Source organism: Equus quagga, chromosome 13 (genome assembly GCF_021613505.1).
Source record: "Equus quagga isolate Etosha38 chromosome 13, UCLA_HA_Equagga_1.0, whole genome shotgun sequence".
In the NCBI taxonomy this organism is placed as follows: Eukaryota; Metazoa; Chordata; class Mammalia; order Perissodactyla; family Equidae; genus Equus; species Equus quagga.
This window is the reverse complement of record NC_060279.1, coordinates 7,238,950-7,259,561: the sequence shown is the minus strand read 5'-3', so window position 1 is coordinate 7,259,561 and position 20,612 is coordinate 7,238,950. Positions and strand designations below refer to the sequence as shown.

Here is a 20,612-nt window from a genome sequence, read left to right as displayed (position 1 = left end):
GAGTCCAGGCTCTCCCCTGACCAGCTTGTTGTAATTCTCAGCTGCATGTGGCTACTATGGACCCTTCAGTCATTCTGTTGGGCATGGGGAGCTGCAGCACAGTTGGCTGCAAGGTCTAGTAGCACATTCCTGTTGCAGTTTTTCTGTTAAATGAGTAGACCCCTTGTGTGGCTGGTTGCTAGGCTCAGGGGATTACACTTGCTCTGGCCTGCAAGGCTCTTGTCAGCTCTCTCAGGGTTGCTGCTGAGTGGGGCTGGCCCCAGCTGGGCACAGGAGCACCCAATTATTTCACGCTTTGGAAGGTGGGGCTGATCCCCTATGTAGCTGTTTGAGAAGCACAAGTCTCCTGTAGGTGACAAGCCCCACTGCCCCCAGGGCCACACACACTGTCAACACAGTCCTGCCCCGCATTTGTGCCCTGAGCCACTGAAGCAGATCTAGTTGCCAAACAGCAGAGGCCCCACACACTCCATCAATGCCCCACACACTCCACTTGCTTGTTGTGCACACCCTGCCCCACAGAGGCAGACCCAATCACCTGGCTGCAGAGGATCCAGGCACCCCATCTATGCCAGCCCACAAGTTGCTCAAGGGCTTGCTGTTGGGTGTAGCCAATTGCTAGGGTAGGCTTCTAGCTCTGGCTGAGCTGGGTTAAATTGGGCACTCTAGTGGGGAGGGCAGACTCTGGGCTAACAGGCCAGTGGGAGAACTTCAATGGTGTCTGCCAGCATCTGTGTCAGCACAGCTGTACTAGTTCACAGTAATGGCTGCTGTCAATAAGTCAGTCCCTGGAGAGGTCTCACCTCTCACTGAGATGCACCAAGAGCCTATCAGGTGAGTTTCTTTTCAAGAAGGGACTGTGCACCTTTCCTTCTGGTGATTTTAGATTGCTTTCTGAAATGGGTGAATTTGTGCATGGGCCCTATAAGATCTGGCTTTTTTCCACTTATATCTGATAGCTTTCCTGGGGAGTATTCTCCATTGTAGTTAATAGCTAGCAAAGCTAGATATTACTACGCTTGTCTCAGTTGTGCTCAATCCAAAGGATGCTTATAGCAGTAACACTCCCCCACTCAGATCCCCTGCTCCTTTAGGGAGGGCTGTGTACCTTTGGATTGCTCCCCATCAGCCATAAAGTGCCGCAGCTCATGGAGGTGGCTGTTTTTCCTCTTCAGAAAGGAATTTCTGCCTCTTCCACTTCAGTCAGGACTGCCCCTTGTTGCAGGGGTTCTTTTTACCCAATTTTCAGTTCTCTCTCAGGGTAATTTTCCCAAGAGTAGATGTAGATTGGTTGTGTCTGTGGGAGGAGGTGAGTTCAGAGTCCACCTATGCCACCATCTTGACACCAAGTCTCATTTTTTAATCTTGAAGGATTTCTTTTAATATTTCTTGTAGAGCAGATCTGCTAGTGATGAATTCTACCAAACCTTCTATATCTAAAAATGTCTTTGCTTTTGTTTTTGAAAGATATTTTTCCTAGCTAAAGAATTCTGGATTGACAGTTTTTTCATTCAATACATTATGAGGTTGCTCCATTGCCTATGGCTTGCATTGTTTCTGATGAGAAATTTGATGTCATCTTTACCTTTGCTTCTCTGAGTGAAATGAATATTTTTCCTCTGGCTTTCTTTAAGATTACCCTGTTAATCCTTGCCAGAGTGTTTTTCATCTCAGATAGTAGTTTTCATCTCCAGAGGTTCAATTTATGTCTTTCAGAAATTTTTCTATGTCTCTACTTAACATGTTCATCCTTTCCTCTAACTCCTTAAATAAATGGGACATAGTTAGAATAATTGTTTTAATATCCCCTTCTTTTTTTTTTAAGATTTTATTTTTTCCTTTTTCTCCCCAAAGCCCCCTGGTACATAGATGTATATTCTTTGTTGTGGGTCCTTCTAGTTGTGGCATGTGGGACACTGCCTCAGCGTGGCTTGATGAGTAGCACCATGTCCGTGCCCAGGATATGAACCAATGAAACACTGGCCGCCTGCAGCGGAGCGTGTGAGCTTAACCACTCAGCCATGGGGCCAGGCCCCCTTTCTACTAATTCTATCATGTGTTTTCTTTCTGGGTCAGTTTTGATTCACTTTTCTCTTCATTATGGGCTGTATTCTACTTCTTTGCATGCCTAATAATTTTTTTTGAGGAAGATCAGCACTGAGCTAACATCAGCTGCCAACCCTCCTCTTTTTTTTGCTGAGGAAGATTGGCCCTGAGCTAACATCTGTGCCCATCTTCCTCTATTTTATATGTGGGAAGCCTGCCACATCATGGCTTGATAAGCAGTGCATAACTCCATGCTCAGGATCTGAACCAGTGAACCCCAGGCCACCAAAGCAGAGAGCACAAACTTAATGACTGCACCACTGGTCCAGCTCCATGCCTAATCATTTTTTTATTGGATTTCAGGTGTTGTTAATTTTAACATGTTGAGTGCTGGAATTTTTGTATTCCTAGAAGTAGTCCTGAGCTTTGTTCTGATGAGCAATTAAAGTATTTGGAGATCATGTGATCCCTTTAGGTCTTGTTTTTAAGCTTTGTTAAGTGGCACTAAAACAATTAATCTAGGGGTAAGTTTTTCCTTCTAATGAGACAAAATCCCCTTGAGTAGTCTGCCTCATTACTTGTGAATTATGAAGTTTTAAATTCTAGCTTATAGGCACAGGCACTATTTCCAGTCTTTGTGAATTCATTGGATTTTTCTCTCTAATCATTTTTGGTGTCCCTCCCTGCAGCTTTTGGCAGTTTCCTTACATCGTGTTCTGATCTCTACATAGCCAAATAGTTAAAGGGGACCCTCTGCAGATCTCTGGAGTTCTCTCTTTGGGCATGCCTCTCTGGTACTCTACTCTGTGAACTCTAGCTATCTTGGCCTCTCTGGATTCCCAATTCTGTCACTTCAATTCGGTGAGACCATTCAGCTACTCCTTTCTGTGCTGCAGCCTAGAAACTTACTCCAGGTGACAAATTCAGGCAGTTGTAGACCCCACTTCATTTGTCCATTTGTTCCCATCTCTCAGGAATCATTGTCCTCTGTTATCTGATGTCCAATGACTTGAGAACTATTATTTTATATATTAAAAAAATATATAATTTTTAATAGTTTATTACAGGAGGGTAAATTTATTTATGTTATTTATTTATGTTAAAGTTACTTGGAAATAGTTTGACATTTTCAAGTCTCACTCTTATGCTTTGTTAGGCAGGCCAGAGGAGCATTTATTTTAGTCTTGGGCTGATTTTTCCCCAGCATGAAGGGAGAACCTGAGTGTTCTATTTGATACCCCATTAGAGGGGAAAAAAAATATGCCTCTTTTTAAAAAGTCCCATTGGTAGTGTTTCTTTTTCTCCTTCTTCCCTGCCTCCACCCAGCATTCCTGTCCCCACCATTAACATCCAACATTAATAATGTAAGTGCAGTATCTTGAAGAACCAACCACATCACCACTAGAATTTTTTGATAATTCTAAAAGGGTTAAAAAATACATTTTAGAAAGTGGTGCTATAGATCCTGGGGCAGGATTTAAAAATCCATAGACATAAAGCCTTCTTGGGACCCACAAGTAGAATAATTAGGGACAGATTCCTAATAACCCCTGGAACAGCTGGTGACTCTTTCTTACCATTCTGATGCTTTGCAATACAGAGGAGGTGATACATTCCCACGGATGCTTGTTGTGTGATTGAGGAATCAGCATGGGAACACAAAAGAGATAGTTCTGCTGCCAGGACACCCAAACATGGAGCATCAAAACTTGCCTAAAGAAAAACAAAAGAGAAAAATGCATTTGCTACGCATAGTCAGTATTAAATGTCTGCATCTGATCCTCTAATATCTATACCAGACTGGGATGCATTTCAGAGGATGAGTTTCAGAGTTTGCAAAATCTGTATTCAAATCTTGGCCCTGTTACTGAGCTTCAATTTCCTTATCCATGAAATGTGGATAACAAACTCTACCTGTGACAGTTATGGGGACTGAGGGAGTAACATTTATGACAAAAAAGCAAGTTCCTATAAAAGTGCTCAGAAATGATAATGACTCAACTAATGTTAGTTTCTATTCCATGAATCAGGTAGCAATATGCAGGTAGCAAATTCCCAGGATACCAGGTTAGGGAGTGGGTATCAAACAACTTTCATGCTTCCTTCTCCATATATGAAACACTTCAGATGACTCCGAAAGTTACTGGAGAAAAGTGACTTTTCCTCCTGGAATTGCTGATTCTTCCCAAGGAAATTAATTTTTTAAAACTCAGAGCGTTTATTACTGATGTCAAAGCTACGGCCACAACATTTATTTATCTTCCTCCTTGGCTGCTCAAATGTTTGGATTTTCATCTTGACTGATTTATTTGACTAGATCAAATGTGTAAAGAGAAGGGAGTGAAGAGGTAAAAGAAGAGAGGAGAGGTGGAAGAAACATTTTGCTTTTGTGAAGGTATGAATACCATTACCTGTGGTACTTGCGAATACTATTACCTGTGGGTTCAACCCACAGGTAGGCTTGGAAAACTAGTGGGCCAGCAGAGTCTTCTTGTCTCTAAGACAAATTATTACTTTTCCTCAATAGATGCTTTGATGTTTGGAGCAAATGTAGGTGGTAAAAGTTAGAGTCCAAGTCAACCCTCTAGGGAGATGCCAAGGCCTGTTTCTTCTTTCTACTTCTCTCATGCCCCTTATCTCCACCTCTCATGTTGCTTGACCCACCCACCTCACTTTCTCCTCGGATTCTTTCTGCCTATACTTCCTTGTAAGACTGGATTTGGGCTCCCCTATTTTAGGAGTCCTATGATTTAGGGTTGCCTCTACTCTAGGCCCCAGGGAGAAATGCTTTCTTTCCCTGGGTGTTCTTTTCTTTGGATTTGCATTTCAGATTTTTTCTTTCATCTAATGGCAAGATTTTAAAACCACCATTGCACTATGGGCCTAAGGAAAAAGGCGAGGAATTGTCGTTCTGTATTGGGCATGATGGAAGAAGGAGTACTTCTCACAGCTTAGCTCACTGAAGCTGAGGACCATTTACAGGAATTGGCCCTCAAGTCTTATTGTAGCATAGTTTTTGTCTCAAATGTCCTCTCTGATTATTCTTTCTTGTGAACTTGTGAATGTGTAGTTCTTAGCAAGCATTTCTGTAAATGAAGCTACTAGTGGTCTATCTATTCTGTTTGACAGACAGGGTCTGTCTAGATGTGTGTTTAGCAGAGCAATGTGACCATATTTAGATTACAAGGCCTGTGTGAGGGGGAGGGGTAACATGACCTAGGGTAGGCTAAGAGAGGAGTAAGGCTGTGTGGCCTGTGGAGTACACTGATTGTGCCCTCACAGTCCCTTCACAAGTGTGCCCCCACAAATACAAGATTTTGGGAACTTTTGATGCAATATGGCTCTACTTTTATAGAAAATTCATCCAAGTGCTGAAAGAAGGAGAGAGTTAAGACCTGGAGAAAAGCAGTTTCTCAGTGTTCATTCTGAAGCCTGAGTACTCCTGCTTGGTTTTCTGACCCTTTCTTACTGGAAAGCTTCTTCTTTGTAGATCTGGCCTCTCCAGTTTCTTGTGTGAAGAATAATTATAGTTTTAAGTGCTAAATTCCAGAGGCAACCACTTCTAAGTTCTTAGCTGCTTCTTCTGGAAGTCACCTCTATATCTCTAAATGTTGGGCTTCCACATCTGTTCTGACATCACTTTGGAACATTGCCTGTCTGTTTCTACTATGATAAATTAGGGTTTGGCTCAGTTACATCTTTCTGCTTTGCCACAATCCTCTCAATATAGCATATTACCCATTATAGTATGTTACTATTTTTAGCTCTTCCACTTTTGTGTTTTCATAATACGGTAAGACTTTTATTTCTAGTTTCATAATTATACAGATATCTTGTCGATCCTCCACTTTATAAAGTAAGTATTCTGGAGCATTCTTATTTCCCTTCAACTTCCTTCTATCGCTTCCATTTTCCTACTTTTGTTGCCTACACTTTATTTTGCACTTTTTTATTGTGGTAAAAAATATACATAACTTACGATTTACCGTTCTAACCATTTAAAGTGTATAATTCAGTGGCATGAAGTATATTCACAATGTTGAGCAACCGTCACCACTATTTTGTTCCAGAACTTTTTCATCACCTCAAACGAAAACCACACACCCATTAAGCAGTCATTCCTTCTTCCTCCCTCTCCCCAGCCCCAGGCAACCACAAGCCTGCTTTCTGGCTCTATGGATTTGCCTATTCTGTCATTTCATATGAAAGGACTCATACAACCTTTAGCCTTTTGAGTCTCATTTCTTTCACTTGGTATAATATTTTCAAGTTGGTACGATGTTTCATTGTATGATACAACATTGGTACAATGTTTCATTGATGTTGGAGTATCTATCAGTTTTCATTTCTTTTTATTGCTGAGTAATATTCTTGCATAACTATACGACATTTTATTTGTCCATTCATTTGTTGACGGACATTTGGGTTGTTTCCACTTCTTGGCTATTGTGAATTGTGCTGTGAACATTTGTGTACAAGTTTTTGTTTGAAGACTTGTTTAAAATTCTTCCCGGTACATACCTGGGATTGCTGGATCGTATGGTAATTCTATGTCTAACTTGTTGAAGAACCACTAAAGTATTCCCTGCACTTTTATGTTTTGCATTTTTGAGTTATAACATTTACATTATATTCAGTAACTTATTTAAGTTTTTTTGTGATTGGTCTATAGATTGGTCCCAATGGTTGAAATCAATAATGTGGTCTCATTCTTGTGACTAAGTAAAATTGTTCAAGGCACGGGCCATGGTCATTTTAGTTATATTTCTTTTTGAGACTAAATTCTCATCTACATCCTGAGTTATTTCTTTATTTTTGACAATCATTTTTTTTCTCTTTATTTATCTTGAGGTGTCTCTTGTATTTGGAGAGTTTTCTCAAATGTCTGGCAAACCTTGGTGGTTTAGTCATTGTAAAGAGTGTGATGCCTCTTCGTGGGGTTTTGTATGTGAGTAAGGGGTTTTGTCAAAGGGGTGGGCTTTGTTTTAGAGTGGTTATTCGGGGAGACTGGAGTCTTGCTGGAGTGTCTCTAAACAACAGAATCAAGATGACTGAAGTGGGGAACTTACAATTGTTTTGAGAAAAAATTTCCTCAGATTTTGCCTGCCAATGGACTCATGTCCCTGTGGAATGTAGAGTGTGTGTAAGGGGATAGGAGGCAACATAGATCCTTCTTTATAAACTTCCAATGAGTATTATGTATAATACATATGTTTTCATATAATACTTAATGTGTACGTTTTCATATAATACTTTCAGTTGATACATGTGTTTTCAGCCTTACTTTCCCTCCCACCTTTCAACATTATTTGGGCTTCCATAGCTCCAGCCTCTCCAGGGTTCTACAGGGCAAAGTGCCTCCCTTTTCAGCTGGCCCCCAACCTAATATTCATGAGCCTTTGCCTTTCAGCTTCCCTTGCCTGGCTTTGTCACTTACCATCTTCTGTCTATTCTATCATCCAGAAGTTTGTTCACATTCCTAGCCCATTGAAAACCCTTCACTGCTTTAGCAAATTTCATTACTATCATTTTGTGAGGACTCTAGAGGGAGAGGAGAGAAAAGCATGTGGACAAGCTGTTAGCTTTGACTGGAAATCCTCCACCTATCCTTTAAATGCTGATGTGCCAAAGGAACAAACTTGGGAAAAATCTCTCTCTGTTAACACTCTAAGATGAAATGTTTCGCTGACATTTCTTTGCCTGTTGGAAAATTGAATAGTTTAATAGAAGGGAAAATATTCTTTGAGTGTAGGAGTTTCTTCACCCTGATGGGGACATGGGACACATAAGTGGAATTACCACTGATAGAATACAAATGATAGTCGGGACTGCTCAATAGGACAAGGGCCTCTGAGACCCAGGAAGACAGGGGCTAGGTTAACTTATGAAGAAAAAGTTCTTATCCAGTGAATGGACAGTCCCTGAGAATAGAATAGGTAGCTACATTTAGTTAGAGGAGGGCAGAACAAATCTTCACTGATTATTTACAATGTGTCAGATATAGAGATACACAGACTTAGGCCTGTGGGAAGCTCAGCTTTTAATTTGTTAATAATATTTTTGATTGTTTTGTTTTATATATTTGTCTCCCAACCTCATCAATTTCACTGATGTAACCATATTTAGAAGACATTATTTTAAAGAGAAAGCTAACTAAGTTAGTAAAGTCTTAGGCTCCCATAACTATGCTGAGCTGGTGAGGCTGGCTCTTAGTTTCCACCTTCTGGAAAACGCTGGTGTGCTTCCACCTGGTGGTATTTAGCGAACATTGCAGAACACAAGTAATAGGTTATTCCATGAGGCTTCTCAGTCAAGCCTCAGTTATTGCTAGGAACTCTCAACAATTTATGAGAGCCTTCTGTGGCGCATGTGAATTTACACATTTATTCTTTCGGTTGAGGGGTGGGCTGTGTGCAGGGGAGAATGAACTTTACAACTGTGATTGAAAGAGAGGAGAAGTGATAGAAGAAGACCAAATCCCAAAATGTTTACCTGCTACCTCAGTGTCAAATGCAGAGAAGCATGCAAGTAGACCCTACTCAGACAGTCGCCATCGAATACTTGCTGAGTGTGTAAAACGTCTTAGGAACTATGCTGAAAACAGGCTGAAGTGGTGAACTCTGCTTAATCTCAAGCCTCACTTGCAAAATTTTCTATAATGAACCTTTTAGACATTTGAATGGACAGCTCAAACCCTTTTAGAAACAGAGGGAGGCTGCCTTCCCAGGCCAGAGAATCAGAAGATTTAAACAAGCCACTCCATTTCTTTTTTCGACACCGAAATAGGGAATCAGCATGATGCAAAGAATGTCATGGCCTGGATTTCCCCATATTATGTTCCAAAGCTGATTTTAAATAAAATAGTAAAAATTCAGATATGTTATAATGTTCATCCAGGCTTTCTGTCCCAATACGCCTGGAGCCTCTACGAGTAGTAGAAAATAGATACATGAAGATGGCAACACGAATGCCTGTTTCCAACTCCCTTTATTCTGAACCCCTGAAATGATTCAAGCAATCAGGCAAGCAATTAGTGGCGTATATTTAAAAATCACAGTGAAGGATGTGTTGCAAAACAGAGGCTGAATAGGCAGTATCCATAAGAGATGGGAGAGACGTTCATAGATAGTATGAGGTTTCTCAGAAGGCAGGCAATGATGTCATTCGAAATATAGAAAACCCCAGTAAACGCTGGCAGCTAGGAGATAGTTATTTGTTCTCCATCTGAAAGGCAACAACTAAAAAGTCTGATAATATCCCAGTGTTTGTGAAGGTGTGGGGAAATGGACACCCTGATATTCACAGGGGTGTAAAATGGAGTGCAATTGTGTGTTTCAAAACTTTCACCTATTCATACTTTTTGACCTGATTATTATCTTTCCAAGCATTTCTACATACATACATACCTCCACAAAGAAGACCATTTTTATACTATTTGAAGTAGAATAAACTAAAATATACCTCAAAGTCTGTCTATCAAAGAATAATTGAGTAAATTATAATACATCAAAACTATGGAATATATACTTCGGATAAAAGAAGGAGATCAAAGTACATATATTGTCAAGAAAAATACCTGTAGGATGTACTGCTCAGTGAAAAAAGCAAATTGTAGAACCATATGTAAATATGATGTAACTTGAATAAAGAAAGTCTAAGTAACAAAGCCACATGTCTCAGTATGTGCATGTATGTATGTGGGTGTGTACATCAAAGATGTTTGGCAGGACACATCCCACTGACATGGCTGGGGAGGGGCTTATGGTGGAAAGGACAGTAAAGGAAGACTTCTCTATCTCTAGCGTGTTTTACAATGATGGTACTCAAGAATTACTTGTATAAATTTAAAATAAGTAAATAATGGTTTAAAAATACTTTAGAAGAAGGAGAAATAAGAAGGAAAGTAAGGATGGAAGAATTTACAAGCTTACAGACAACATCGTGGTCCACAGAGGAGAATCCAGAGAGTCACTTGGTTTTGACACACTGATACTGTTTGTATAAAGCATGAAACATCTTAATCAATTATTTGAGAAACTCTGCTCTGATTGACATAAAGTCTTGTAAAATGTTGACTCCTTTCCCAATAATACCCACAGTAATACCAAGCAGGCATCTAGCTCTCTCAAGACCCAAGACTTGGAAAGCACCACTGTAGAAATAGAGTCTTCAGAAGCAGGTGGCTTGATTACACTCTGTGACTTACATATCCCCTGGCTTTCCTGGATGCAAAGCTTAGCACCCTGCTGATGATCACCATGGCTCTCTCCTGCAGGTACGAACGATCTTCATTCATCCACATGACCATTTCCTGTTGAAAACACAAGAATCATCCTAAAACCACTGTGTTTCCGTCTTCACAAGTCCCTTCCTTCTAGTCTCCAACTTCAGCAAGTCAAGGATCCCCATGGTCTCCTGATTATTTCACATCTAACCTATATTTATTTCAAAAATACAACAACAAGCTAGTATATTACTATCTTGTTATTACTTCTTCTACTATAGTAACTATACCTGGGTTTTATTTTATATACGTCTATCCAACAAATATTTACTAACATCCACTATAACAGTCACTTTGCCAGGCATCGTGAAAGATTTAACACAACGCTATGATGGCATTATCAGCTGCTTCTCTTTTCTTTCAAAATATATCTTCTCTCATTTTCTTTAAATCATAAGATCTGGTTTGCGGTTTAGAAAAATAATTGAAATGTTATCTGATTCTTAAATGTCATCTTATCCCAGAATTTCCTCTGCAAAATCACCGCCCAGGTATTTGCTGGCTCATGGTTAGAGAGTATATTCCTGGAAGCACTCAGTTAAAAGTTCTTGAAAATTTTGATTCAAATCTGTCTTTTTGTAACTTCTATCTATTTGTTCTAAATCCTCAGATGCAGGGACGTATTTACAACCTTGGGAAGAAAAGGCGATGGCATATGCCTCAGACGCCAACCACTGTGAACAGACATCCTGAGACAGTCTGTTGGAGTCCATACTGTTTAAGCCAATGGTTGGCCAAATCCCTTCCTCCTCACTTGCTCCCATTGTGTAAACTGTTCTGATGTCTGTTTCCTAGGGCAGAAGAGTCTCTAAATCTCAGGGGTCAGCCTCTGCCTTTCCCAGGAGTAAGGTTCAGCTCTTTTTGAGGATCAGGAGAGTTTCTAGATATGGTAGGTATAAGAACAAGGTGGTTAAGTAACAGGCTCCCGAGTGAGAGCAGCTCCTCCACTGATAGCGTGCACATATTATTGCTTCTATTTCCTTACCTGTGAAATGGGAGAAATAATACTAACTCCTCATAGAGTTATTTTAAGAATTAAATGAGATAATCCGTATAGTAAGTATTCAGCTTAGTGCCTGACATATAGTAAATGCTCACTAAGCAGCATGGGCTGGTTGAAAGAGCATGCTTGGGAAGAGGGTTGTAATAATGGGGTAAGAATAACTACTTTAAAGGGTTGTGAGGTTCAAATTTTAAAAATGCAAAGAAAACATTTGCCTCAAGTTAGGCACAAATTAGGTCAATATATTTTATTTTCCCTCACTTTCCTTCTTGTCTTCATAGATACCAATTCTGCTTACTAGCTTGAATGTATTTTATGATTTGCACAAACCATGGATGCTCCTGGCAGAGTGAGTCAATCTAGTTTCCCAGCATGTCCAGATAGCTGCCCCCTGATACCATCATGTTAGGAATGCAAAGTTAAAGACTTGGAGAGCTCCAGAGCAATCTTCTGTCTCTGGGTGGGGCATTAAAAACACGATGAAGTCATGGGTGTGCGAAGTGGGTTTTGGATCAGTTGTTTGGCCTTCCTCTGATACTGTGGTATCTATGAAGATAGGATGCTCATGGGATTCCCTAGCCCCAGAGATGTTGGGGAAGAACATGCTTATAGACACTATCAAAGCATGGTTCATTGTTACGTGGACTTGAAGGTCCCGTAGGCCAATCATCTTATTCTCTGCTGCCCCATGTTGTGTCACTCTTAAGTTGCCACATAACACTTGGCTTCCCAAGTGTCAGTTGATACCATCCTCCCAAAATTGAATTCTTAAAATCATATCTCTGTAATTCACCCACTAAAGGGAAGTGATTTCGTTTGGGGGATAATCACACATACTGGGAGGTAAAGAAAAATTTTCAGCCACAAAATACTTGTAGGAGATGTAAGTATGGCAAATGGTAAATAATAAGTGAAATACAGTGTGCTGTTTAGATTTATGACAACAAAAGAAAACTGCTTATTTTCCTTTTACTTTACCTTTAAGACTTGTAGTTTGTAGAGATCTTTAGATACTAAGATCAGAAGAGTATCCTCAAATATGTTTAAAATATTTCGGTATAAATTCTGAAAAACAAAAATGTTTCACAATCAGCCAGCAGGGTAGCCTTAGATGAAATTTTACCCAACGTCTATAGTTTTGTGTCCTGGTGTCCTGAGCTCTCCCCACAAACTGAAGGTAAGAAAGGAGAGAGGTAGCCGTGGAGATGAGACCTCGCCCAATACTGTATGCCATAAATTACTTCTACACCTTAAAGGGTAAGTGCACTGTGTAGCATGCCGAGGAAATAGGGACAACAGATGTTGCTAATCTTCCTATAGGACTCTTCCTACCTCCACCTTTCTCTGCTCACATTTCCTTAATTGCAGCCCTTGCTAGTAAACTCCCTGTCCTTGCTAAACCAATTAACCAAAAATCTATTCACCCATTTGTTCCTATAAATCTTGTATAATCCATTACATCCGATAGGTTGTAGAATTCACAAAGAGTCCAGGGGTATAGATTAGTGCTCCAATGTAGTATTTATCTATTATATCTAAAAGGAGTGAAGGAGAAGACAACAAAGATTCTAACCTGCAGAGAGAGATTCTGCAGGATTGGTGTGGTGTCGGATGTTGTCTCATCATGATCAAAGGAAGCAAAGTCTTACCTCCAGGTCCTCTTTGTCATCTTCACAGTCCCCCATTTCTTTCACTTCTTCAAGGCTTGGTATAGCAAATACCCTTTTAAAGGATGACTCTATTATCTTCAATTGAGATTCAAATTGCAATAAGGGATCCACAAAGCTGACAAGAAAAAGACGTAACTATTAAGTTCAGAGAACAAATGTAGTGTAACTTTAGTGGTTTTTTCTTAGTGATGAGAGAGTGTACTAGAAAAGGAGGCCCAGCTATTGGCTTTATATAACACACAGGTTTCAAATATTCTTGTAAAAATGACAATTGTACTTTAAATACAAAGGAATGAATTTCTTTGTAAAAATCACCTGTAATCAGTTATTTAGAAATCAGAAAATATTTCTCCATAGACATAATAATATAAAGAGTGATTACATTCCAGCCAAGCCCACAAAGCCATGCAGAGCTTTAGTCAGTTGAACTATGTTACTGCCACATTTTCTCTAATCCCTGATACTATATTTCTCACATTTTAATATTTCTGATATTAGAATGAATCTTCTAATTGACAGCAAAAGAAACCGGGCCGTCAGCAACTAGAAAGACAAGTTGTGACACAGATGTTATTGCTTGGTGTGTGTGATCTGGATAAGTGCCCTTCCTGAATATTTTTTTTTTTTTTGATGAGGAATATTCACCCTGAGCTAACATCTGTTGCCAATCTTCCTCCACTTTGTATGTGGGTCACTGTCATGGCATGACTGACAAGTGGTGTAGGTCCATGCCCGGGATCCAAACACGTGAACCCGGGCCACCAAAGCAGAGCAGGCTGAACTTAACCACTAGGCCATGGGGCTAGCCCCAAGTCCCTCCTGATTTTTTTGAGGTGAAAATAATTCTTTATGTTTTGAAAACATAGTGATATAGATGGTAAGTGGGAAATCTTGTGTTGGAGTCGGAATCTCTTTGGTCCACTGGACAAGAAAATCTAAATATCTGAGATCCACTGTTTGAAATGGAATCTCTTTGAATATATTAGGTAATTTTTAAGTCTTTACCTAATTTTTAAATTAGGTAAATTTCAAATTTTAAATCAGGGAAGACTGATTTGACTTATTCATGGGCTCTAATAGATTATCAGACTCTGAACAGCTATCTATTAAAAGCTTCCAGGAGAATTTTCAGTGGAAGGTATTTATCTTCTAGGGATATATGATTTGATTTAGGAAAATGCAAAATTAAGGTTTTGCTGAAATAGAAAATAGTGTCCTTCAATGTACTTGGAAATCATATTGCCAGTCCTAAAAATGCTAAAATGGTCCAGGTCATAAACAAGGATCAGGAAAGTAGCATGATACTCTGATGCCATGGATAACTGCTGATGGACAAAGGGTCTTCAAATTTTAAATGGGAAGAAGGCTGAGAGTCAGACATTGGCAATACCAAAGAAAAAGTCACATGCAAATCTATGGGTCAACATGAGCAATTGTCAGCAAGTATGCATTTTTTTTCTGCCTCCATGTAATTTGTTTTCAAAAGAGCAGTTAGTAAATTCCTAACGTGTTTTACAAGAGATATCCTAGAAGTGAGCGTTGCAGTGTAAATGCTTTCTTATATTCCGGGATGTACGACCAGATGGTATAAAAAGGAACTTAAGAAGAAAGAACAAGCATTCCTCACTAAATTACTAGATGAGTTTGCTTTTGTTAAATTTTTGAGCTGAATGTTTGTTTCAAAGATTGGAGTGAAGTGAGTAGAGGTAGACCAGAAATAGGGAAAACATTACTTGCAAATGTTTTATGTTTTCCTATTATGAAGAAATAAGACCTGTCAGAGAAGTAAGCAAAAGACAATACTTACTTTTTCAAGTATAATTTCAAGAACGACAATTGAATGAAAGAAAGTTTTCTAATAAAAGCATGGGGAAATTATATTAAACATGATCAGAAATAAATCAGGAGGGCCTTATTAATATGACACAAACTTTAAATCAAGTGGAAGAGTATTAAGAGAGATATATACAATTGTTATAAAATAATAAAAGGCATAGTTAATAATAAAAACATAATATGAAATCTCCCAAACCACATAGACACAAAATTGAAAAATTATTGAAAATAATTATTAAAAGGGACAAATTATTAAAATTATTAAAGATACAAGGAGAAATGGAAATTATTAAAGAAAATTATTAAAGATAAAATGAGAAATAGAAACGTAGTTATGGGAGAAGAGTAAACATTCAATTATCAGCATATGGCATGTAAAAATAAAAATTCTGCAAAGGAAGGGATCTTTAATATAATTAATAAGGAGATATAAATAAGTTGTATTAAATGAGATAACAAGGATTATCTTTTTAGATAATCATGGAATGCTGACATATATTTATCATATACTCAGCCATAGAAAGTTTCAAAATATCAAAGGATATATGTTTTATTCTCTAATCACAATGAGAAATCTATCTGGAAAATTAAAAGATTCTCAGTGCTTAAAAATACTTGAGTACTATCAAGAGTTTTTCTCATTTATAATGAGAGAAAAATAACTAAGCATACAACTTAAGATTTTAAAAGGACTAAAACATAGTCAAAGAAATGAAGGACAAGGGCAAAATGAAAATACATTATAAAATGAGGAGAAGGGGAAATAAGTATAATGGCCCTCACTGGGAAATTTAAATAAAGATTTAAAAAAGAAGGAAAAGAGGAAGCAGAAACTGAATAATAATTAAGAAAGACTACATTAGCGGTAAAAAGAAGCAAGCTATTGGGGCCGGCCCCCTGGGTGAGTGGTTAAGTTTGCGCGCTCTGCTTTGGCAGCCCAGGGTTTTGCCAGTTCTGATCCTGGGGGCAGACATGGCATCGCTCGTCAGGCCATGCTGAGGCGGCGTTCCACATAGCACAACTCGAGTCACTCACAACTAGAATATACAACTTCTACTAGGCAGCTTTGGGGAGAAGCAGAAACAACAGAAAAAGAAGACTGGCAACAGATGTTAGCTCTGGTGCCAATCTTTAAAAGAAAAAAACAGGAGAAGGTATTACATAGGTCTAGTAGAAACAAATAGGATTGATTTATGTTACTAAATTGTACAGGTATATATGACGATGTAACATGCGTGAATCCTTATGTACCAAATAATACTTGGCCAAAATATGAAAAGCAAAATCTATGATAAAAACAAAAAAAAATTAAAGAATGACTATTACATGGGAGATTTTTAATGCATTTAGGTAGACCAAAAAATTAAAAACAGAACAGGGTATCCTAATCCAGGGTCTGCCTTTCCATGGACCTTGTAAAATTATATGCCAAATTTTGTTGATATGTGTCTGTGTATTTTTGGGGGAAAAGTCCAAAAGTTTCATCAGATTCCTAAAGGAGTATTAAAATAGGTTAAGAAGCACTGATACTGAGGACTTGAACACTGTGCACCAGGTGATTTACTTGCTCTGCGTTCTTATCTCAATACATCTTTACAGCGACACCAGGAGTAAATATTATTGTCACCCTCAATTTTCAGATAGGGAATCCTAAGCTTAGAGATTAAGCAACTTCATCAAAATCAAAATCTGTGAATGGTGGAGTTGATATCAGAAGCTTGGTCTGTCTGATTCCTAAGTCATCATGCTTAACGACTGTTTCTCTTTGTTTAGTACTATTTTGTAAATTCGAGTTAATTCAGGCAGGCAAGATAGACACACACACACACACACACTCTAAAACAATAACTGAATTTATAAATCCAGAAAAATCACCAATGAATGGAAATCAGGTATCTGATTCAGATTGAGTTGTAATAAAAGACAATCTCAAAAATATTAACTAATTTCACTTCTGAGTATAAATTTTTAGAACAATAATTTAAAAAATATTAAAATAATATAATACCACCAATTATGATTTATCATTGGAATGTAGGGATGGTCCAATATCGTAAAAACTATTAATCAATACATACCTATTAATAGATTAAATAATAAAATAGCCCTTTAATCAATCCCGAAGAAGTATTTAATACACGTCCATGTTATTTTCTAAGAAAAAACTATAAAGCAGTTCCTTAAAAGGTTTTATTTAAACCAAGAACCAATATTTTGCTAATTGATAAGTAGTATAACTGTTGTTATTAAAAACAGGGAAAACATGAGATCAGTTTCCTGTTTTAAAATATTGTGTTAGAGTTTCTCATATTTCTAATAAGACGTGATATAATAAAAAATGTTCAGTAAGTTCAATCAAATACAGAATAAATATAAGCCTGTCCAAAAAAATCCCATTTTCATCCCAGTATATCGGTAATTGCTTTCCAAACAATAAAATGAAAAAGAAACCAAACTACAATATATTGAAGAAATTAATCTAAGAATGTGCAGAATCTATATTAAAAATGCTTCAAAATTTCAGGAGAGACATAAAATAGAACTTAAATAATTAGAAAGCTATAATATAGATAATATAGATAATTATATAATATAATATAGAAAGCTATATTATTAAATAGGAAGATTATTTATAAATGCCAATTATTCTTAAATTATTTTAAAAACTCTAAAATTGCAATTAAAATTTGAGAACATTTTTTAAGCTCAATTAGATATTAGAATCTATTAGAAAACAGCACTAAATAAAAATAGTGTAGTGGTGGCACAATAGAACTCTAACAATGGAATATGATGGAAATACTGGAAAATACCCTAATCTGAGAATAACAAACACATGGATAATATTATATCTTCCTTTCCAGGACAAATGTGGCACTCATTTATTGTGGCAGTATTTCATGTTGGGTCAGAATGCAGTCTCAAAACCCTTTTTTCACTTGAAAATTTTTTGGAGATATTTGTAGATACATATGCTGTTGTAAGAAATATTCCAGAGAGACCCCTTGGACACTTCATCCGGTTTCCCACAATGGTGACATTCTCCAGAAACTATGGTATATCATCACCAGGATATTGACATTGATTCAAGCCACTGATTTTGTTCAGATTTCCCCAGCTTTGCTTGTGCTCGTGTGTGTGTGTGTGTATTTAGTTCTATATAATTTTATCATACATGGAGGCTCATATATCTACCACTACTGTCAAGATACTAAACAGCTTAGAAACCTTTGAAAGCATAGCTATTCCATTATACAGACAAACACAAAGAACATTTAAAGAGTTAAATAAGCCTTTGGAAATGAAGCATTTTAAATAAGTATTATCTGTATCGGGGTCAGGAAACATTTTCTGCGATGGTCCAGTTAATAAATAAGGCTTTGCTGGCCAGACGGTCTCTACTCAACTCTGCCTTTGTAACTCGAAAGCAGCCATAGACAATACATGAAGGAATGAGTGTGGTTCTTCTCCAAAAAAACTTTGTATATGGACCCTAAAATTTGACTTTCACATAATGTTTACATGTTATGAATAATTCTTCTTTTGATTTTTTCCCCCGACTATTTAAAAATGTCAAAGACATTCATATCTCTCAGGATGTACAAAAATAGGCTGCAAAAGTAGCAGGATTTAGCTCAGTGCCCACAGTTTGTCGACTTCTGGTCTGTATAATGGAATTGTGAAGCATAAATTAATTCATAAATAAAAATAAATATCATAGACTAAAGGGTAAAAAACATCAAGTAACAAAAAACTAGGGGAAATTGAACGTAATATTAAAGTGCAATGTAGAATTAACTTTATATCAGATATCATACAAAAAAGTAAAAGAAAAAATATATAGCTATGACTATAAAATCAATTCTAACAAAATAGCATAAAAACATAAAACATCACGTGAAGCTTACTAAACATATACTACCACTAAAATCCTAATAACTGGCAAAGATCATGAGAAAATTCCCACATGATAAAATTTGTAAATACATAAACATATAGAAAATACTGAGTCTTGCTTGTAATGAAAGTAATATAAATTAAAATGACAATGAGGTATAATTTTGAACCTGGTAAATGAGTAAAATAGAAAAAAGCATGTATGTATGTATCTTTGAAGAAACCTTTATTATTAGTGCAGTTCTTCTGGACAACAAATTGACGGTATTTATTAAAAGCTTTTAAAGGTTCATCCCAGCAGCATTAGTTCAGGTTCGGGGGAAGCAAATGCCAAAACAGGGATAAGAGGGGCAGGTGATTTCCAGGAGAAGGTGAGAAGGAAAGAAGGAGGATTAAGGTAGGAAGAATTTTGAACTGTAGCAAGTTCCAGGAAAGGTTTGGCCAGGCTGGTGGGGCTTGTCAAGCCAAAGTCACCCACTTGAGTTGTTTGTCCCATCACACAGCCTGGGTCCTCAGCGGGAGCAGCCTGCCAGATTGAGGCCTCAGCGATAGTGTTTGTGGATCTACGGGGGCAGCAGCTGGGGCAGTCGACCAGTTAGGATCCCTAGCAGTATGGCATCTGTGTGGTTTCCTGTCACCTAAATCAATAACCTCACTCTCAGAAGGGTATTTCAGAGAAGTTTTTCAGAGAAGACATGATCTTTTATGTACAAAGATGGTCATCATAGTATTGGTAACATAATTTAGAAAACTTTGAAATTTAGGAATATTATACTGACACTAAAATGAAAATATGATTATGTAGAAAAGTAAAAACTTAAGACAAAATGCCAGAATGAAAAGAATTACAGAAAGTTGAATGTGCAATCTACTTATGAATCTGCAATAATTAGATTATCTGCCTCCCAATGCAATACAGAAAGATTGGGAAAGAATATGAAAAAGAAGGAAATAATAGTTGCTGAGTTAGGATGGTGGAATTTGGAGTATTTTTTTATTTTTCATAATTGCAATTTTTCTCTATTAAATTTTAAAGATGTTCAATCAGTGAAATAACAGAATTACAGTTTCTTATACCTGGAGTTCATGGCCAGGATCATGGCTTGATCAGTAACAACATTTGAGTACGCATCGCATAGGCTGGTAGCCATGTGCTCCTGTAAGTGTGGGGAAAAAGAAAAGAATCAGTGCTAACAGACCTGTGAGGTTTATAACATCATGTGTAATTCGCTCTTTCACAGAGACTAAAGGGACCATATTGGACTGGGATATAAGCTCAAAAGTTCATAAAAGTGTTGAGATCAGACAAACTGTAATTTAAAGCCACAATACTAAATGCTGGTCATTTACCGCTAAAGATTGTACTTATATAATTAGGATTTCCAGACAACATTGTGTTAGTAATGCTCTTTACCAGGTGCTCTTCTGTACACCACTGTAACTGTTAAGTGCAATCTACTCAGTGTGGAGTCTACCAATAAAAATGCCAGAAGGGTGATTTAAGTCAGGCCTCACTAAAGAATGTCTAAACTCACACTATGGAATGAGAGCCACTTACAGGTCAATGCATAGTTGTCTAATGTAACTATTTAACTGTATACATGATGATAAATGGAATCCATTGAGAATTTCCTGTTCTTTATTCAAGAAACTGGAGAACTGGAGAAAGCCTAATAGAATAGCATCTCTTTTCTTCTGTGCACCCCAGTCTTGTTCATGCAAGCTTCTGTTGCAATGTCACTTTCTTGTATCAGGGCCATTAGTACTGTTTATAGAAATTCTCAGTTTCTACTTCTGAAATAGCTCAAAGTTCTCTTCTGTACTGCTGTATAATCATGATATTTCTTATGGGATTTATTCCCGCTGATGCATAGGC

General features: G+C 37.7%; 1 protein-coding gene across 1 annotated transcript in view; it reads right to left on the bottom strand.

The window, feature by feature from the left end:
- The window catches only part of MROH9 (maestro heat like repeat family member 9), a 65,936-nt gene extending 46,049 nt beyond the window's left edge, over positions 1–19,887 (bottom strand). Inside the window, exons 1-5 of the mRNA XM_046680665.1 lie at positions 19,814–19,887; positions 12,983–13,118; positions 12,312–12,398; positions 10,253–10,357; positions 3,624–3,759 (exon numbers count right to left, since the gene is read on the bottom strand). Of these exons, the coding sequence (XP_046536621.1) occupies positions 3,624–3,759; positions 10,253–10,357; positions 12,312–12,398; positions 12,983–13,118; positions 19,814–19,887 (538 nt within the window). The remainder of the gene's footprint in view (positions 1–3,623; positions 3,760–10,252; positions 10,358–12,311; positions 12,399–12,982; positions 13,119–19,813) is intronic.
- Between the last annotated feature and the right edge of the window lie 725 nt (positions 19,888–20,612).